Here is a 19419-nt window from a genome sequence, read left to right on the forward strand (position 1 = left end):
AAACAGTTTTTTCAACTTCTACCTTAAAAATAGTAGAAAATAGAAATAGCCACTTTTCTTATTAAAGTGACGGTAGAACTGTTTGTAACTTAGATTTTTAATAAGATTTATTAAAAATATTTAATTTTCTGATGTGTCAGTTTATATGATTTCCGATTTTGTTTGGTATTTTAGATATTGGCCTTTTTTTAGCTTAGCAAAGGTCTTTTTTTAAAATAACAGGATTAACCTCCACAAACTTATATGTTGTAATACACTATTGAAAAGGTAAAAATCAACAGAATTAAATGACGTAAAAATATATAGGATGTTCCATTTAAAAAAATGTAACTTACTGTCATATGTCAGAAACTAAACGGAATAGAAAAAAACTGACTACGCCATTGGATTCTAGATGAAAACTTCTACCGGGAACCTTTCTTCCTTTTTTGATAACTTTAAGAGCAAATGAAAAACCCCCCGTATCTTTGAAACAAAAGAAGCTTGCGCCGCCCACTTTTCGCCAGTCATCTCAGCTCAGAAAAAGAGATCAGAACATGTATGCTACTTTTTTTCTATCTATTACCGTTTTCTCTGTACCCCGTAAAACCATCGAGAATGCAGCACCCTGTACAGGGACAACAACAAAGGGGCCAAATACTTCCTTCAAAAGTGATGTGATTTAGCTTCAGTGTGCTTAACTTCATGGACTATCATCAGTGAGGGCCTTCATCAGTGTTGTAACTAAAAATGATTCAGTGTTGATATCTGACTTTTAAATCTCAACGACGCCGAAGGCGGAGTGCTCAATCGGACGAGGGCGATATGGACAGTTCATCCGAGTTTTACAGGCAATTTTTTCTACGACTAATGGGAATTACTTACCAAATTTCACACAAATAAACTCTCAATGTTCGAAACGTTTCCGTGTTTACATTATCACTTTGTCCCGTGAAGTGTCCCGGATTGTCACCGGGTGACAGCTGATTAACTTCGTCTTTTAGGTTGAGATGTTGAATGGATTTGATTCATTGTAAATTGTAAGTTTGTATCATTTGCTTTAACATATAATAAAGTAGATGTTTTTATTCTTTAATTGAACACTTTACATTTCTTTACGCACGCTGAAGATTGTCTGTGATTGGTCTATTTCTTTACGCACGCTGAAGATTGTCTAGGATTTTGTATTCGTTCAACCGTTGGCACTTGCCCACTTATCCGTTCTCTAAACTGTTAAGGAATGAACCAATATCCCTTTAGGAGCAGAAAAAAGTTTTTGTATATGGGTAGGTATAATCGAAAAACCAACTTTTCAATTGAGCTATCTACATGACCTGTTCTGCTGTTCTATTCTAGGTTTATTAACAACATTATAATTGTGTTCTTTTTTCCACACACTCAATTGATCCAAATAAAACTTTGTACACTGAACGTTTGTATTATTTATTCACAGTTCAAAGTACAGTATACATTTTCCTCAAGTGAAAAGCTTAGGTACAATAGGTGGCAAAGAAAACTGGTCTTACCACATAAACAGTGATTGTTGCACAGATTGAGTGTGAGTGGGTGAACCTTTCACCATACAAACTATGCTAAAAACAACTTTGTCTAACTAACCTAATGTCTGTTTGGATAACAGTGGAGTTCCAAATTAGCAAAGGTAGGTGAAATGTAGTGATTGAAAGCCTCTAAAGAGAAACAATTTGCGTCTAATTCAATACACCATTTCACAGGACATACCTTTACCAATCAAATGTGAACTCGAGTTACACATTACTTGCAAATAAACTATTTTTGGTTAGTAGACATTTTACAAGTATTTTTGTAGGTGAATGATGATCAAGACAACTAATAAAGCTAATTAAATATCAGTACTTACCTTATCCTGTAGAACTAGGGAAAAAACATTGATAATCAGTTATAAAAAATGCCTTTTTATTAAGATCATACAATATAAAACCACTTCAACACTATGGTGTGTTGATAACACTACAAAACAGAAGGATACAATAAAACAGCAGTCACATAGGACACGAAATCATTTTTGAGGAAAGTATTTGCCCTCTTTTGTGGTGCCTGTATAGTAAAGCAACTTATCTTCAAAGATCTGGCAGGTTTCATTGTCCACTGTTTTCATCACTTTAAATCGTTTGAACTGTTAAGAAGAGGCTTGAGATAGGTGGATCGGTGGATAGGATTCGGTCGTCTTTATTAAATATTTGCAAGCAAAACAAGTGTTCTCTTAAAGAAGTTTGCTACAAAGCAAATAAGTTGGGTAGAGACATTGACTGAGGTTATAACTGCAACTTACCAGATTTTTGGGCTGTGGCTACTGATAAAGTATCTTTATCACGATTTATTTTTATTTTATTTGCATTATGTGGGTAGTACCTCAAAATTATTACTAAATAAACTTGTTTTGAATATTTTGATTACAGAATGACTGACAGCGATTTGTTATGATCTTGAAAGGTTGGTAGCACGGCCGGATATAAACTTTCTTTAACGACCGCTTGGCGCGAGATTTAAAATTTCCGAATTTTAGATCCGTTTTTCGTCTTAATGGTCAAATCTACGGTATTAAAAAAATTACAAGTTGATAGCCGAAAATGTGCTCTACAACTTTTATCTAAAGCGTTTTTCCATTAAATGAACCGTACAGGCGCAAAAAAAATCAAAACTGTTTTCCCATGTTAATCTCCTATGTCCAGGGTGCTCTTGGACACGGAAATCTAATTAACTAATCTAATAACTCCATTGAACGTTATTTCTAAACGAAACGTATGTGTATATCCATGCAGTTAATGGAGACACTTCAATGTTCTGTTCTTGTGCTTCAGTGACTTTTAACTATTTTTTCCTGTACAAATAGTGATATTTTTAGAAAACCAAAGTAAGTGCCTCAGTATGTATAAAATGATAAATATTTGTTAGGCTTGGGTATAAGGCAGCCATGATAACAGTATGCAAATACAGAGTATTCCAAATGTTTCAGAACGGTCTACCTTTTTCTGCCAGGTAAAAGCTACAAATATGGAATTTTGGAATATGACGTAAGGTTAAAAAGTCTATCTCTTGATGATCGTTTCGAAATTTTAGGACCTAGGTCTTCAGGCTAACGACATGCACCACCATTTTTTTTAATGGATCGGTTATTATTTTAATAAATTTTACGTTCTACCAAAATTTCTATAATTAGCAGTATTCAAGAAACCTTTAAAGTTCCACCAATAAAACCCTTAAAATATTCATTATTTTCTTCATTTCACTAGGAGTCAATAAAATTCAAAGAACCTTTCTTGTTCGACCAATGAGAGCCTTTCCAAACTGATTATTTCCTTCATTTTACTGGGAACCCATAAACTTAAAAAACTTTTTTAGTTCGACCAATGAGAGTCGTTCCAAACTGATTATTTCCTTAATTTTATTGGGAGCCCATAAACTTAAAAAACCTTTTTAGTTCGACCAATGGGAGCCGTTCCAAATTGATTATTTCCTTCATTTCATTAGGAGTCACTAAAATTAAAGAAACCTTTCTTGTTCCAGGTAAAGAAGTAGTCCATTTTCTCACAGTGGAGGTGTAAGTACGAATGTAAAGGGGTGATTAACCACACAGCCTTTTCCACAATAAATTTATAAAGTCCTCAAATGTTACTGAGAGGATACTGCTCGACATGTTTCGAGCGCATAAGTGCCCATCAGCAGGAGCTTAGATGAAAAAACGTGAGCGCCTGCTGTCTTTTTAGAAAGGACGAGATAGCAAGACCCAGGTTTGTTGGTTAGACATGGAGAAAATTTGAAACATTAACAAATCTTATTTTGGAGAAAAAATTCAGACATGAAAACTTACAACTAAACTAAAACTAAAAGGGCTTCATTAGCCCTGAGTCGGGACGACCCTTAAATGTTTAAAACTTTTTGACTTTCACACTCTCTCGAAGTACGTTCAAGGTGAATGAGAACCTCATTCCTCAGTTCCACCATTCAAAGGCGTAAAATATTTATTTTTCCTTCATTTTACTAGGAGTCAATAAAATTCAAAGAACCTTTCTTGTTCGACCAATGAGAGCCGTTCCAAACTGATTATTTCCTTCATTTTACTAGGAGCGCAGAAAATTAAGGAACCTTTTTAGTTCGACCAATGAGAGCCGTTTCAAACTGATTATTTCCTTCATTTTACTAGGAGCCCATAAACTTAAGGAACCTATTTAGTTCGGCCAATGAGAGCGGTTCCAAACTGATTATTTCCTTCATTGAAAAGTAGTAGTCCATATTCCCACAGTGGAGTAGTGAGTGTAAGTGACTCTGAGTTTTGTTTTCACTTACATTTCCTTCATTGTTCTAGATGCCAATAAGATTCATGAAACCTTTGTAGTTCCACCATTGAAAGCCGTAAAATATTCATTATTTCCTTCTCTTTACTAGGAGTCAATAAATTTCAAAGTACCTTTCTTGTTCGACCAATTCTAGAACGTGGTTTGCCGAATATAAAAGAAGCGGTCTCGACGGTGGATCAGTAGTGGATTTTGGAAACGCGGTGAAGTTTAAAGAGTAGAATAATTGTGGAATTGTAGTAGTGTTTTTGGTAGCTGAATTAATTATTGTACGGAGTGTTTTGAAGTGTAAATAAATTTATTTCTTGTTGAGTTAAATTGACTTTGTGTAAACCCACGGAAAAAGTGCGATCAGACTTCAGTGCGACGTGAATTTGAACTAAACTTCGGGTTAGAGACTTGTGTTCAGAACCGGGATATTTTATGCCAATAACAAGACGTCAAAGTGCAATTATGGAGGCCCGACTTGCAGCTATTATGGCAAATGAACGAATGAAATGAAACGAATGGCTTGAAAAACAAGAAGAGATTCGACAACGAGACAAAGAAGAACAAGAAAGGATTCGACAAAAAGGCAAGGAAGAACAAAAAAGAATTCGACAACAAGAAGAAAGGATTCGACAACAAGACAAAGAAGACGAAGAAAGAATTCGACAAGAAGACAGAGAGCGGCAAGAAAAGCGTAACGTAGAAATACTGGACGTTCTAGCGGGGACCAAGACAGAAATTCAAGATTATGTAACCCATAGTCTCAATAAAATTCAGAATGATGTTCGGGAGGACATTAATAAAATTCAGAATGATGTCGAGATAAAGCTACGCGACTTAGAGCGGAAAATTGACATCAGAGGAGCCAGCTCTACAGTGATCACCGGAAACGGGCTCAACAAGATCAAGCCTCCCACATACGACGGTCAAACTTCATGGGGAACGTACCAACTCCAATTTGAGGCCGCTGCAAATGCAAATGGATGGAGTAACGAGGAAATGGCTGTAGCACTAGTAGTAGCACTACGAAGACCTGCATTGGAGCTGTTACAGACTATGCCTATCACACAACAAAGCAACTATGAAGCATTAGTAGCTGCATTAGAACGTCATTATGGGGATCAGCATAGGAAAGGAGTGTATCAAACACAATTAAAGGCAAGACTGCAGAAAACTGGTGAAAATTTACAAGAGTTTGAAGCCGAAATTCGTCGCCTTGTGCATCTGGCTCACCCAGCCGTCCCGGATGAAATCCAAGAAGAATTTGTGGCACAGTATTTTGTGGAAGGGATTCGAGATCCGGAGGTAAAGCAAATGCTGAAGATGTTCAAAGGAAGCAACAGCAGCGAATTACTGGTTCGAGCGCTGGAAGTTGAAGCTGCGTGCAATGACTTAAAGCCAGAGATCAGGGCCGTGATTATTCAAGAGGAGAGAGTACCGCCAGCCGATCATGTTGCTACATTAATAAATTAAATTAAATCAATGGTTGGCCAATTAGTGCAACAAATGGCAGCATCAAGAAATGGTCAGTCCACACAGTTAGAACGATCACGCCCGATCACTAGAGTGGAGTGTTATCGATGTGGACGCACAGGACACTATAGCAGGAATTGCAGACAGCGGTCTTGTTCTCCAAACCCGCAGTGCCGACGAAATCAGGACATTAGAACAAATGTTGGAGAAGGATTGAAACCGGATTGGCAACAGATTTCCAGATATGGTCCAACAGTAACGGGTTACTGGTTCCTCCAGTGGAATTCGCTTCGACTGCGAGATGACTTAATTACTCGCAAATGGGAAGTTCCAGACGGAAAACGCTTTGTTTACCAAACAATAGTGCCCAATTCCTGCAAAGAGAATGTGCTGCGAGAACTACATGACAGTCGCGGAGGAGGACACTTTGGAGTAAATCAGACTTTGGCTAGAATAAGAGAGAGAGAGATTTATTACTTATCTACTGGATAAGAGATTTTACTGGATTAATTTCAGAAAGGACGTTGAGGAATGGTGTAAACGGTGTGACCAGTGTTCGTTACAGAAGGGATCAAGCACAATTCAGGAACTTGAGAGAGAGAAGATGAAACCAAACAACGACCGTATGAAGATGACACTGGACCACAGACCAGCTGGTGGCAATTATAAGGAAGGTGATGCTGTGTGGATGTTTCAACCCAGGAGGAGCAACGGATTAAGTCAAAGATGGCAACGACACTGTTACGGTTTGGGCCTACTATGCTCGATACTTACTGAACGAGCACTCGATTCGGGATGGATCCGATGCGCCGCAATATCTGGCCGGGCGCGTGTTAAAATAGGCGACCGTTAGAAAGCGATACACCGAGAAGCATCTTCGATGTTCGACGCAAATCGCGAGACCCTGTATTTTCTTTAATAATTGAGATATCAGAGGGAATAAAAAAAAAAAAATGTTCAGAAAATAACGGGCTACAATTTGATGTTATAACATGTTTCAATTCTCAGTTCTTCTCTCCACAGGGTGTCTCAAAAAGCACAGAAAATTCCCTACTTCCTTTTCGTCCCTGTATATGACATAAAAACAAACCATTTAAAAATTGTAATAAGACAGATGTATTCATGAAGAATCCAGCTACAATTCATAAAAAAGATGATTGAAAAAGACAAAATTGATGTTAAACTAAGTCTAATTTTTGACCGTTCCTCTAATTTTGCCGGTGTGTGTATTTTAGTTTGATGAGTGTTTACAATGTGACAATGTAACATTCGAAAATTCTTACATTTTCGAGATTTAAGACGCAGTAAACTAACTTCCGAGTTTGGAGTCTAAATTTAACTAATTTTCGAGTTTCAAGTCGGAATTTAGTTAATTTCTGAGATTGGAGTCGTAATTTAACCAAATTCCGAGTTTGATGTCTAAATTTGACTAATTTCTGAGTTTAAAGTCGAAATGTAACTAATTTCAGAGTTGAAATTCAAGTCGGAATTTAAGAAAAACACCGTGTGTGGTCCTTCTACGCATTCATAGTAAAGTATTATTTTCAGGTAATATAGCAATTTCCTTACTGGCAAAATGGGAGCTTAGAAAGCAAAAGTGTGTAATTTTCAGGTGATCAGGTCATTGAAATATTATAATTAGTAAAAAAACTCACTATCAAATAATTATTATTAAAAGAAATTAATTTGTTTTATTAAAAGCATATTATTTTACCAACGAAAATTGAAAGCAATCTGAGATACGTCATATTGTTGTAGAATTAACAGTCGGACATATTTATTTTTCAGAAAGAAGTAGTAGTCCATATTCTTTCAGTGGAGTCGCAAGAGTACGAAAGGAAGGAAATGACAAACAGTCTTCTCCACAATACTTTATTATGACCTTAGATGGTAAGGTCTGCTCAACAAGTTTCGGTCACATAAATGACCATCTTCAGGAGCTACAAGAATAACCTACTTTACATGGTGTACCATAAGTTTAATGTTAAAAAACGAGATGTTAAAAAACGAGAAAACGTACCTTAAATCGATCGATCAATGTGACTACTGTCTTTTTACAAGGGGAGAGACAGAGAGACCCATGTTATAACGAATTAGTGACTATAACATAGTTAAGTAGGTGAACAATGCTGTAAAATTTAACACATGTAACAATTGATTAAAGGGATTATAGGGAAATTTAATAGTTACCTCATTATGGAGAAAAAACTAACTATAGCACATTAAATTAAAATTAAACAAAAAACTTAAACTAGACCCATTTAGGGCTGGGTGAGACCCTAGGGGGAAAAAAGAGATCTTAAAACTCGTGCACCATCCACTGAAGAGGCGATCAAACAGGAAACAAAATGGAGGTGCAAAAATTTTTAAAAAATTTCACATTGATAAGCCGTTAATTTGAAGGCAGAGGGGGAACCGTTAAGAGGGGGTTACAATAAAATAAAATAAAATCAATAATTTAGCTGACAACAGGTGGATAGTTCTGCAACCCACAAAACAAGTGAAGATCAACAATAGAAAGGTTAAAACCCGCAACCATTCATACCGCAGGTGGTGGAGTTGAAAGTAAACAATGCACCAAACCAGCAAACAGGTGGACAACGTATTAAGCCAGATGAGGGTGGCTAATAGGGGTTCAAAAATGGTGGCAAAACTGCAAGAAATGCCGACACCGACACACGCCACGGTGAGGGAGGGGAAAGTGAAAAAGGAGGTGTTAGGGTTGTGTAAAAGGGGTATGTGAAGCATTAAAAGGTTAAGGACCTAAAAAAGGAGGTTGATGTATGGTTAAGCTGGTCATTCAGGCAGGTGCAACCACCATCATCAGAAGCCTTGTTAATCTCAAGCACCTCAAGGTGGTTAAGTAGGCTGCCCTTACCACAGACATGCAGAATCTTGAAACCCTGTTCGGTGTTGAAGGTATGATTATTCTGACGAAGATGTCGAGAGAAATTAGATTTCATGTAAGAAGTATTTAGGTTAGGGTTGTTGGTGAACTTCAAGTACTCCCGAGTGTGTTCATGAATGCGAGTGGAGAACTTCCTGCCCGTCTGACCAACATAGAGAGCATTACATCCTGGGGTACAACAGGACAGTTGGTAAACGCCTGATTTATGGAGTTGGGGAGTAGGGTCTTTGGAATGGGAAAGGAATTGTCTAGAGGTGTTGGAGACTTTGAAGCAAATATTTATGTTATTTAACCTGAAAATGTTTTTAACCTGAAGTGACAGTGGGCCCATAAAAGGGATGGAAAAGAATTTGGGGTTTTCAGGTTTGTCTGAATGTATTAAGTTCTTATTGACAAATTTTTTAAAATGGTTAAAATAAATTTTATTAACTAATGTGTTTGGAAAATTATTATTGGTTGCTACTGTTCTGATCCAGGAAAGTTCTAAGTTAAAGTTTGTTTCAGACATTGGTATGTTAAATAGACGGTTAAAGAAACAGTTTAATGACGCAACCTTTTGATTAATTGGATGATTGGATTGGAAGGGGATTATGCAGTCAGTGCTTGTGGGTTTGTGATAGATGGAGAACTCAATGTGGTTACAAGACCTGTAAAGCAAAATATCAAGGAAAGGTAGTTTATGGGATGACTCTAGTTCCATGGTGAATGAGATTGAATGGTGTAAATCATTAAGAAACAAGAATAATTGTTGAAGGTCATCTAGAGACCCATCAAAAATACAGAAAATGTCATCCACATATCTTTTGAAGAAGAGTATTTTATTGAAGGAGTGGTAGGATTCTAGGGAATGTTCAATGTTGGACATAAAAATCTCTGCTAGCAGAGGGGAAAGGCATGAACCCATAGCCAGGCCTCCGGACTGTGAATAGAAAGTGTTGTTGAACTGGAAAAAGTTTTGGTCCAGTACCAGAGCCACCAGGGTTAATAAGTCTTCCACCTGGAAAGGGTCAAGGCCTTCCGAAGAGGACAACAAATCCTGGACCAAGTTTAAACAATCAGGTGGTGGGATGCTGGGAAAGAGGTTGGAAACATCGAAGGAGACCATGATTGCTGTGTCTGGGATGATTAAGTCTTTGAGTTGGGAGCAAAGTTCAAATGAATTTTTTATGGAATATTTACTTTTAAATCCGGTGGTTTTAAGGATAATATCATTTAACCAGGCAGAAAGATGGTGGCAGGGAGAACCGCAAAAGGAAACCACTGGTCTGATGGGGATATTGGGTTTGTGGATTTTGGGACCTACTCCCCAACTCCATAAATCAGGCGTTTACCAACTGTCCTGTTGTACCCCAGGATGTAATGCTCTCTATGTTGGTCAGACGGGCAGGAAGTTCTCCACTCGCATTCATGAACACACTCGGGAGTACTTGAAGTTCACCAACAACCCTAACCTAAATACTTCTTACATGAAATCTAATTTCTCTCGACATCTTCGTCAGAATAATCATACCTTCAACACCGAACAGGGTTTCAAGATTCTGCATGTCTGTGGTAAGGGCAGCCTACTTAACCACCTTGAGGTGCTTGAGATTAACAAGGCTTCTGATGATGGTGGTTGCACCTGCCTGAATGACCAGCTTAACCATACATCAACCTCCTTTTTTAGGTCCTTAACCTTTTAATGCTTCACATACCCCTTTTACACAACCCTAACACCTCCTTTTTCACTTTCCCCTCCCTCACCGTGGCGTGTGTCGGTGTCGGCATTTCTTGCAGTTTTGCCACCATTTTTGAACCCCTATTAGCCACCCTCATCTGGCTTAATACGTTGTCCACCTGTTTGCTGGTTTGGTGCATTGTTTACTTTCAACTCCACCACCTGCGGTATGAATGGTTGCGGGTTTTAACCTTTCTATTGTTGATCTTCACTTGTTTTGTGGGTTGCAGAACTATCCACCTGTTGTCAGCTAAATTATTGATTTTATTTTATTTTATTGTAACCCCCTCTTAACGGTTCCCCCTCTGCCTTCAAATTAACGGCTTATCAATGTGAAATTTTTTAAAAATTTTTGCACCTCCATTTTGTTTCCTGTTTGATCGCCTCTTCAGTGGATGGTGCACGAGTTTTAAGATCTCTTTTTTCCCCCTAGGGTCTCACCCAGCCCTAAATGGGTCTAGTTTAAGTTTTTTGTTTAATTTTAATTTAATGTGCTATAGTTAGTTTTTTCTCCATAATGAGGTAACTATTAAATTTCCCTATAATCCCTTTAATCAATTGTTACATGTGTTAAAAAAAATTTTACAGCATTGTTCACCTACTTAACTATGTTATAGTCACTAATTCGTTATAACATGGGTCTCTCTGTCTCTCCCCTTGTAAAAAGACAGTAGTCACATTGATCGATCGATTTAAGGTACGTTTTCTCGTTTTTTAACATCTCGTTTTTTAACATTAAACTTATGGTACACCATGTAAAGTAGGTTATTCTTGTAGCTCCTGAAGATGGTCATTTATGTGACCGAAACTTGTTGAGCAGACCTTACCATCTAAGGTCATAATAAAGTATTGTGGAGAAGACTGTTTGTCATTTCCTTCCTTTCATATTTATTTTTATTTTACTCTACTATAACCTACCTCACTCAAGATCACTTTAGGACAATATCGAAAGGAATTTCAGAATTTAAAAGTACAACAACAGCACCATTTCTGAATAAAACAATGGGCAAGAGACACAAGTAAAAAAGAAATTTATTAATAAATATATTGATAAAATAGATTGCAGAAATTATTATTGTTTTCAGATCTTCAACAGTGACCGATTTGACCTTTAAAAAAGCGTCATTTGTTAAAATTCCACACAGTAGTATATAAAACAAAAAACACTTAAAACACTTTAAACAAATTATATAAATTATAGCCTTTTGCATAGTGACCTTACATTAATCTTATATCCAGAATCACCACTGTCCGAATCTTCCCCAGAAGAATTCTCTTCAAAAACGTCATCGTCGCACTTTTCACCTTGAGCTAGTTGTGCTATCTTGATCATCTTGTCGAATGTATCCTTTTTCAAATCGTTTGGCACTTTCTTAAATTCTTTCCATAATTTCACAAAAAGTACATCATCAAGCATGTCTTTCTTGGTGGTTTCGTTCAATTCATTCGGTTTAACGCATGTAAGATAAGGGTTCAAAAACTCCATTTCTTTGGACAGTCTGAATCCAGATGCAATCCTGGACCGTCCTTTTGGATTAATCTGGCTCTGCAGATATTTTACGTAGCCATCTTTAAGGTTTTTCCACTTTTTTTTTAAGGTGTCAGCTGAAAAAGTGTCTGTATTTTAGGAGTAGGTAGGTACTGGGGTTCTGAAATATGCTTACCGTTCTCATTTAATTCCTTAGCCGCTTTTATCCAATATTCTTGTCTGACTTTCAGTTTGTCATACTTGGGGTCGTATAAAATGGGGTATTTTTCTACACATTTTATAATTTGAAGTGAAATATCTACACTTGTCATTTTAGTAACAACCCGTATGTTTTCGGTCAATAGCTTGTTTGAATGCCCTTTACTACCTGAAAAATGTTTAAGTACCAAAAAAACAGCATTCTTAGTTCTTTTTGCAGGTTTGCCAAATGTATTTGGGTTTACCAGCAATGAACAAGGTAGTCAGATTTATTGATCCTCATTTACACAGCCCCAGCAATTAATTCCAGTTATTAGACAACAAATAAATTGATCTGAAAAAACCACAATAATTCTGTTTTACTCAGTTTGATCAAAATAGAATAAACTATAAACGTGATTTAGTTTGACGTTAACTTTATCAACTCCTAAGTCTCCGCAATTTGTCCAAATATACGAATCAACCCTGTACATTCTAGTGTGCAATGGTCATATGAAAAGGTTCGGCATACATGAACAATTTCTGGCATTTTTGGCTTTTTTAGTTTATGTCTTTGATATTGTTTGCATTATAAACTGCTCGCTGAAAAGATTGATACAGGAAAGTTTTGGCCATTTTTAACAGCCTGTATCTCCGAAACTTCTCAGATGAGTTTAATAAACAAAAAAGGTTTTGAAAGGCCGTTCTTTCTAAAATCAGGATCCTCATCATTTTACCTCAAAAGTTATTTCTTCACCCATATATGGGGTAAAAAAAAATTACTGTAAATTTCGTGAATTTCAGCTATATAAGTAAATAAAAAGCTATAAGTCCAAAAAAAGGATGAAATAACAAACGAAAAAACTCCAAAACATTTAAAGTCAACAGCCTCGAACATGAAAGTACAAAAATACTATACAGATGTAAACTCCATAGCAAAATCCAGAAGAAGAAGATGAATATATAAAGAGGGGCATACACTCACCGGTAAAAGTTGCACTGGGTTATAAAGAAAAATGTGGAAAACCAAAAAAAAACTATACTGGTGGGATGAAGAAGTTGAACACGAAATAAAAGAATAAACAAGGAAAAGATACCACATATATTTAAGTTCGAAAAGTAGGGAAGACAAGATAAAATACAAAGAATTACAAAGGAGAGTAAGGAAGAAAATATGTATAAAGAAGAACAATGAATGGGAAAGGACGTGTTTAAGGCTCAATACATACAATGGAGACAGGAAGAGTACAGAAAGCTGGAGGCTTCACAAAAGTATAAAAAGAGGACGAACGAAGGACATTGTCTCACCTATAACACCTCAAAAATGGAAGAGATACTTTGAAGATATGTTGACAGAAGACAGACCTCAATTTAAAGACATTCAAAACGAATACCAGGGCATATTTATACAAACTGGAAATTAAAATAACTGTGGCAGAGGTTAAATAAGTTTGAAAAAACTTAAAAAACACTAGACGAGGCAAAACCAGGAAGACCGCGCAGAAGCTGGAGAGACGGAGTGGCCAAGAAAATTCGAGAAACGGACCTGGAAGAGTTCCTGTGATGAATGAGAGGTTTGCTGATGATAGTCCATGAAGCTAAGCACCTTGAAGCTAAATTACATCACTTTTGAAGGAAGTATTTGGCCCCTTTGTTCTTGTCCCTGTACACTAGGAAACTTATCTTCAAAGATCTGGCTTCATTGTCCACTGTTTTCATCACTTTAAATCGTTTGGTAGTGTTATGAAGAGGCTTGAGATAGGTGATTCGGTCATCCTCATTAAATATTTGCAAGCAAAACCAATGTTTTCTTAAAGAATTTTGCTACAAAGTAAATAAGTTTTGAGTGAGACATTGATGAGGTTATAAATGCAACTTACCAGATTTTTGGGCTGTGGTTACTGATAAAGTGTCTTTACCACGATTTATTTTTATTTTCTTTGTATTATTTGGGTAGTACAGAATGACAGCCATTTGTTATGATTTTGAAAGGTTGGTAGCATGGCCGGATATGAATTTCTCTTAACGACCGCTTGGCGCGAGATTTAAAATTTCTGAATTTTATAGCCGTTTTGCGTCTTATTGGTCAAATCTACAGTATTGAAAAAATTACAAGTTGATAGCCGAAAATGTGCTCTACCACTTTTATCTAAAGCGTTTTTTCATTAAATGAACCGTACAGGCGCAAAAAAATCAAAACCATTTTCCCATGTTAATCTCCAATGTCCAGGGTGCTCTTGGACACCTGGTATTTATTTAGCAAGCTGCTGTAAAATTGACAAAAATAAATAAAAAAGTACAAATATTGGTGAGCTCTCTTTTGTCCTTTTTGCTCTCGGGAGAGCATGGTGACATCATGTTTCTATTGCTCGGATCGTATTTCTCCATCCTGCTCTGTCCTGAGCAGCAAGAGAAGCTTCTTGCAGACCGTGACCAATGATTTCTTTGGTTTGATCTACCCAGCGCGTCGGAGACCTTCCTCGTGGTCGTTTACTATTCATCTTTCCCTCCACAATAAGTTTTTCCAGCCCATTCGTTCTCCTTGAGATGTGTCCAAAATTTCGTAGGTATGATTGGTTTATCCTGGTTGATAGCCTTGTGGTGACTTTTAGTTTCTTAAAGATTGACACGTTAGTACTGTGTATGATATTCGCAGCATTCTTCTGTAGGCCCACATTTCAAAAGCATCTATTATTCTTCGATTGGACATTTTTAAAGTCCAGCTCTCAGAGGCATATGTGGCAATAGAAAAGATCAAGGAGTTTAATAATTTCAGTTTGTTGCGTTGAGATATTGCAGAGTCTTTCCATATTCTAGTTAGTTTTATAGTTGAATTACGTGCCATGGCTAGTGTAAAGTAATGCATTTTTTTGAGGACCGAACCGGTCAACGATCGATGCCACGGCTAGACGATATTTTTTCTCCGTCATATCAGGGTGTCTGCGTCGCACTCATGCGTTTCTTAAAACCTGGAAAAATCGAGCAGTCGGAAAGTAGTAGTAAGCCGAATTGGTCGTTGCGCTCTCCGTTCTTTTCGCATTTTTGTTTTGTCAGTTTATACAGTCCACTAATAAAAAATTACAAAAGGGAAGAAGGATTCAACAGCTAGTCTGCGTTTGATTTCTTCGTCAGAGCCGCTCTTGTTTGTGATAAGCGATCCCAAATAATTAAATTTCTCAACCACTTCAAAACCATCAATCTGCCCAACATTAGCAGGGTTGCGGTCTATTATCATAATTTTCGTCTTCATTGGTGAACAACAACTATTAAATAACGTGTTGTGGATTGTAGCTGTCGGGGTGACAATGCACTGTGGCCTTGAAGCCTATTGTGTCCCCCGTCACTAGGATCTGGGCTGAGGCTAGTCTCATCACAGTTGGAGGAGGCTCCAGCTGCAAGGCCGTAATAAAAGCCAGCAGCTGAGTCGGCTTTAGAAAAGAAATTCCCCATAATTGATGATGCTGCTACCAAACAAGTTGGTCCTTATGTTTGAGACTACATCACATTCACAAAGCAGGTGTTTAGGAGTCTGTTCCACATCCCCACAGAATTTGAACTTTCCGTGTTTTCCTAGGCCTATCCGCTTCAGGTGGCCTCTCAAGCGACAGTGTCCTGAGAGGAAACCTGTGAGTGAGTGTAGTTACAAATTCTTTACTCCTTTCCCGGTTGTAACCTCCAAGAAGTTTCTTAGACTACGCCAATCCAGTGAGTTGCTCCCAGAGCTTGACTCTTTCGTGTGTTCCTCCTTCAATTTAAGCTCGTGTTTGCAGGTGTAATCCCCCAAGCCACAGAAGGGTTCTGGTCCTGTAAAAGGAATGCCGGCCTCTTTTTTAGCCAGAATGTTGGCTTTCTCATCTCCCTCAATTCCTCTGTGTCATGGAACCCAGAGCATGGTGACTTTATAAAGAAGTAGTAAGTAGTAGTTAGTAAATAAAGTATAATAGTACCTATATCTATCAACATTTGGAACATGAAATAAAATATAAAGAATACAATACATACAGGGTGAGTCTGGGAAGCGACACTCAAAAAGAAATGTTGAAAAAAAAAAAAATTAAAATTGTAATTTAAAACTTGATAAAAACAGTAAAACTAGTTTCTATTACCTGGCACTAGCAGGTATCTGATGTGTGTAATGGGAGTCCTTACGACTACTGTCAGTGCTACTGTCATAATTTGTGATTCGAGTTAGTCAAAAAAAATTTCCAAACAAACTTTATTAGATTTTATGGACAACTACAAAAGACGAGCAGGCAAACGTATTACATTGGAGCGACTGGGAAAAAATGGATCGTTTAACACACGAACGCAAGAGTATAACTGAAGCCATAGCGACAGAGCGTCAAAAAAAGAAGTTTCAAGATCTGACACAACAGAACCGGCAATCGGATTTAGTAGAAGCCCCACCTGAAGAAAGACAACGTAGAACTATTGTCAATCTTACTCAAAAAGAACTACCTGCTACAAGAAGGAAATTTTGCGATAGTACCTGCAAAGCTGCCGGTGGAGGAAATCATTGCAAATGTGGAAAGTGGAATACGGTCGCTGCTAATGCATACCGCAGAGCACCTAAGAGCAGAAACGTCACGGGTTCTACAGCGATCAAAGCCCCCAAAAAACAATCTCACTTTTGGAGAGACAGCAGCTCCTAAAACACTCAATCAAGACAAAAACATCCTCGTTTTACCTGCTGATAAAGGAAACGCAACAGTGATCATATCAACAACAGACTACGAACGGAAAATCGAAACCGTTCTGAATCCCATAACCTACAAGAAGTTGCCACGTGACCCAACAGCTCGAATACTGAGGACCACAAATCAACTTATTGAAGATTCCACGTCTGTCGCTGCTGAAGATATCTTGAAGCTCAAGAAGTCAGAGGTTCTTCCAACCAGACTTTATGGTTTACCTAAAATAGACAAGTCGGATGTACCACTGAGACCCACCGTTAGTGCCATAGGAAGCACTACGTATGAGATATAAAAGTACCTTACAACACTCCCTCAACCAAAAGTAGGATAGACAAACAGCTTCATAAGAAACTCAGCACATTTTGTGGACAAGCCTTAACTTTATCTCCAGGTGACGTCCTTGTGAGTTTTGATATTGTTTCTTTATTCACTATGGTACGGCTATGGAGCAGATAGAACGAGAATTTCCACTAGACATCGCCAAATTGTTCACACACTGCCTAACCACCACTTACTTCCAATGGCAGGGTAAATTCTTCGAACAGAATGATGATGTAACAATGGGCAGCCCTTTCAGTCCGGTAATAGCAAACTATTTTATGGAAACATTCAAAGGAAATGCTCTGGCCACCGCTCCAAAGAAACCAAAGTGCTGGTTTTCATACGTTGACGATACCTTTGTCGTTTGGAGATATGGTGAAGACGAACTGCAGCAATTCTTGGTACATCTAAACTCCATAAATCCAAGAATTCAATTCAAGAAAAGTCAGAAATTCATAGAAAGGTCATTCCAGTTCGTATTTTCAAAATCTGGCTGTTACGGTACTGAAATTTGCTGTATAACCAGTAAATTTACCATAAAATCCAGAGACGTACTGTATTTTTTTCATAAACAAACCTTACTTTACGGAAACTGTGACCATTACTATCAAAAATTAAAGCATGTCAGTGAAAATGCAATGAAACAACACAATTTAAGTCAGGATCTTTCAAAATCTGGATTTTATGGTTTTAAAATTTGCTGTGTAGCCAGTAAATTGACCTTAAAACACAGCGTGTTGCACTTTTTTCATAAACAACCTTTACATCACTCGAAATATTATAAATACCATCACAAAGAAAGGATTAGAGAAAAGGAAGAGAGGAAAGGTCAGTTAAAACGCAATGAAACACAATTTCAGTCAATATTTTCGAAATCTGGGGGTTACGGCCCTGAAATTTTCTGTGTAACCAGTAAATTGACCATAAAATCCAAAGACGTATAGCATTTTTTCAAACTGTGATAAAGGCTTTTGAAAATGAAGGAAAGTCAGAAATGCAATGAAACGCTATTTCAGTCAGTATTTTCTCAATTTGGGGATTATTACCGACATGGCCATCAAAATTAAAGATGAATAAGTTTTTCGATATCTTGCATATTTTTCAAAATATCCGCTTTAGAAAGTCGCGGTTAGTTGTGTAGCGTCTGTCAGGCTTACAGACATTCAAAAGCGGATATCGCAAATACTATCAAGTGTATCGAAAAACTTGACTGAGTGAAACTTGTAGGAAATTCAATCAGCTTTTATTTTTTATAGGGTGGTCATGTCGGTAGAATACACAGTTTCCAAGATATAAATAAATTACAGGAAAGTGAGACTTTCAAAACTCATCCTCCCTTCTGGCTCAAGGGCTACGGGAGGAGACTTTCGATATGTTCACCTCCTTACTAGTCCAAAGGAAGTTACGAAATCAAAAGTAGTGTTCCAAGCATTTCCATTTATACAAGAGATACAAGGAAGTTTAAATTGGGGCAAAACTGAGCAATAAGAAGTCGATTAAAATGCCGTTTTAAAAATTCTTAGTACTTTTGAAAATTAGTTTTTATTTTTTTATTAATTTATTTGATATGATAACTGAAAACAAAAGACACCGTCACACATTGTCACTTTTCCTCCTCTACAACGAGGCATTATCATTTACCATGATCAACTTTATTTTTTCTTAAGCGCGATATTGAATTTTTGCATATTTGAATAGAGCCTATTTTTCTGATTACGATGATGTACCATATGTTATGGTTCAGTCTTGGAATTTTGTAAAAATCACATAAATTATGTTTTTGCAATGAGCGCCTTGAAAATGACATCTCAAAAATCCGTCGATCGGTCAAATGACACTACTCCACGTGATATTACTGCCATTTGCAAATGAATGATCAGTCAGATAATGACACGAAACGAGCTCTCATCTAAGTTGTTGACTATTATCAAGCACAATGCACTCTTCGTAAAGATGCAATTTGTGATATTTTAGATCAACTGTAACAAAATACATTTTAAATAAGTAAAATTCTATCTAATATGGCGTTCCCAATACAAAAACCTAAAAACTGATTATTGTTGTCTGAAACTGACTTTTATGTCATTAATAATAATGCTACGTTGTAAAAAGAGGAAAAGTGGCACGGTAACATTACATTTATTTTTATATACCTCATCAAATAAATCAGGAAAGATCCAGAAGAGTGTGATAAATAAACATCAATCAACAATGATTAGAAAGTCAGAGGGGATTCCGTGACGCCATTTAACAGTGTCACATGCTCATCGGTTTGAAGATGAAATTGATGTCAAGTGAAGAAGTGTCAAGTGACTTAACAGAGAATTGTTGAGCTGTCA

General features: G+C 37.1%; 1 protein-coding gene and 3 long non-coding RNA genes across 5 annotated transcripts; 2 read left to right on the forward strand and 2 right to left on the reverse strand.

Moving 5' to 3' along the window:
* Positions 1-7632: 7632 nt before the first annotated feature.
* On the reverse strand, positions 7633-8438 carry LOC145738629 (uncharacterized). The gene is made up of 2 exons (XR_014180825.1): positions 7965-8438; positions 7633-7903 (listed from the first exon to the last, which is right to left on the reverse strand). It is a non-coding gene; the product is annotated as an uncharacterized LOC145738629 (long non-coding RNA).
* Positions 8439-8493: 55 nt separating this feature from the next.
* LOC145738631 (uncharacterized) lies at positions 8494-9973 on the forward strand. Of its 2 annotated transcripts, none has more exons than XR_014180828.1 (3): positions 8494-8693; positions 8753-9383; positions 9437-9973. It is a non-coding gene; the product is annotated as an uncharacterized LOC145738631 (long non-coding RNA). The 2 variants fall into 2 exon arrangements; XR_014180827.1 differs by having other exon boundaries at positions 8753-9045; positions 9187-9973.
* Positions 9974-10785: 812 nt separating this feature from the next.
* LOC145738630 (uncharacterized) lies at positions 10786-11258 on the forward strand. The gene is made up of 2 exons (XR_014180826.1): positions 10786-10921; positions 10988-11258. It is a non-coding gene; the product is annotated as an uncharacterized LOC145738630 (long non-coding RNA).
* A 155-nt stretch (positions 11259-11413) lies between these two features.
* On the reverse strand, positions 11414-12349 carry LOC145738628 (uncharacterized). The gene is made up of 3 exons (XM_081993522.1): positions 12332-12349; positions 12064-12255; positions 11414-12004 (listed from the first exon to the last, which is right to left on the reverse strand). The coding sequence occupies exons 2-3, from the start codon at positions 12197-12199 to the stop codon at positions 11595-11597; spliced, it is 546 nt and encodes a 181-aa protein (XP_081849648.1). The 5' UTR covers positions 12200-12255; positions 12332-12349; the 3' UTR covers positions 11414-11594.
* Between the last annotated feature and the right edge of the window lie 7070 nt (positions 12350-19419).

Source organism: Ips typographus, linkage group LG16, assembly GCF_016097725.1.
Source record: "Ips typographus isolate SLU linkage group LG16, UJ_Ityp_2.0, whole genome shotgun sequence".
Classification (NCBI taxonomy): domain Eukaryota; kingdom Metazoa; phylum Arthropoda; class Insecta; order Coleoptera; family Curculionidae; genus Ips; species Ips typographus.

Bases quoted from the DNA above. Each gene is read 5' to 3' on its own strand.
- LOC145738628 (XM_081993522.1), bottom strand. From the start codon at position 12,199: ATGACAAGTGTAGATATTTCACTTCAAATTATAAAATGTGTAGAAAAA. The intron at 12,005-12,063 runs GTAAGCATATTT...ACACTTTTTCAG, and splicing joins TAAGGAATTAAATGAGAACG to CTGACACCTTAAAAAAAAAG.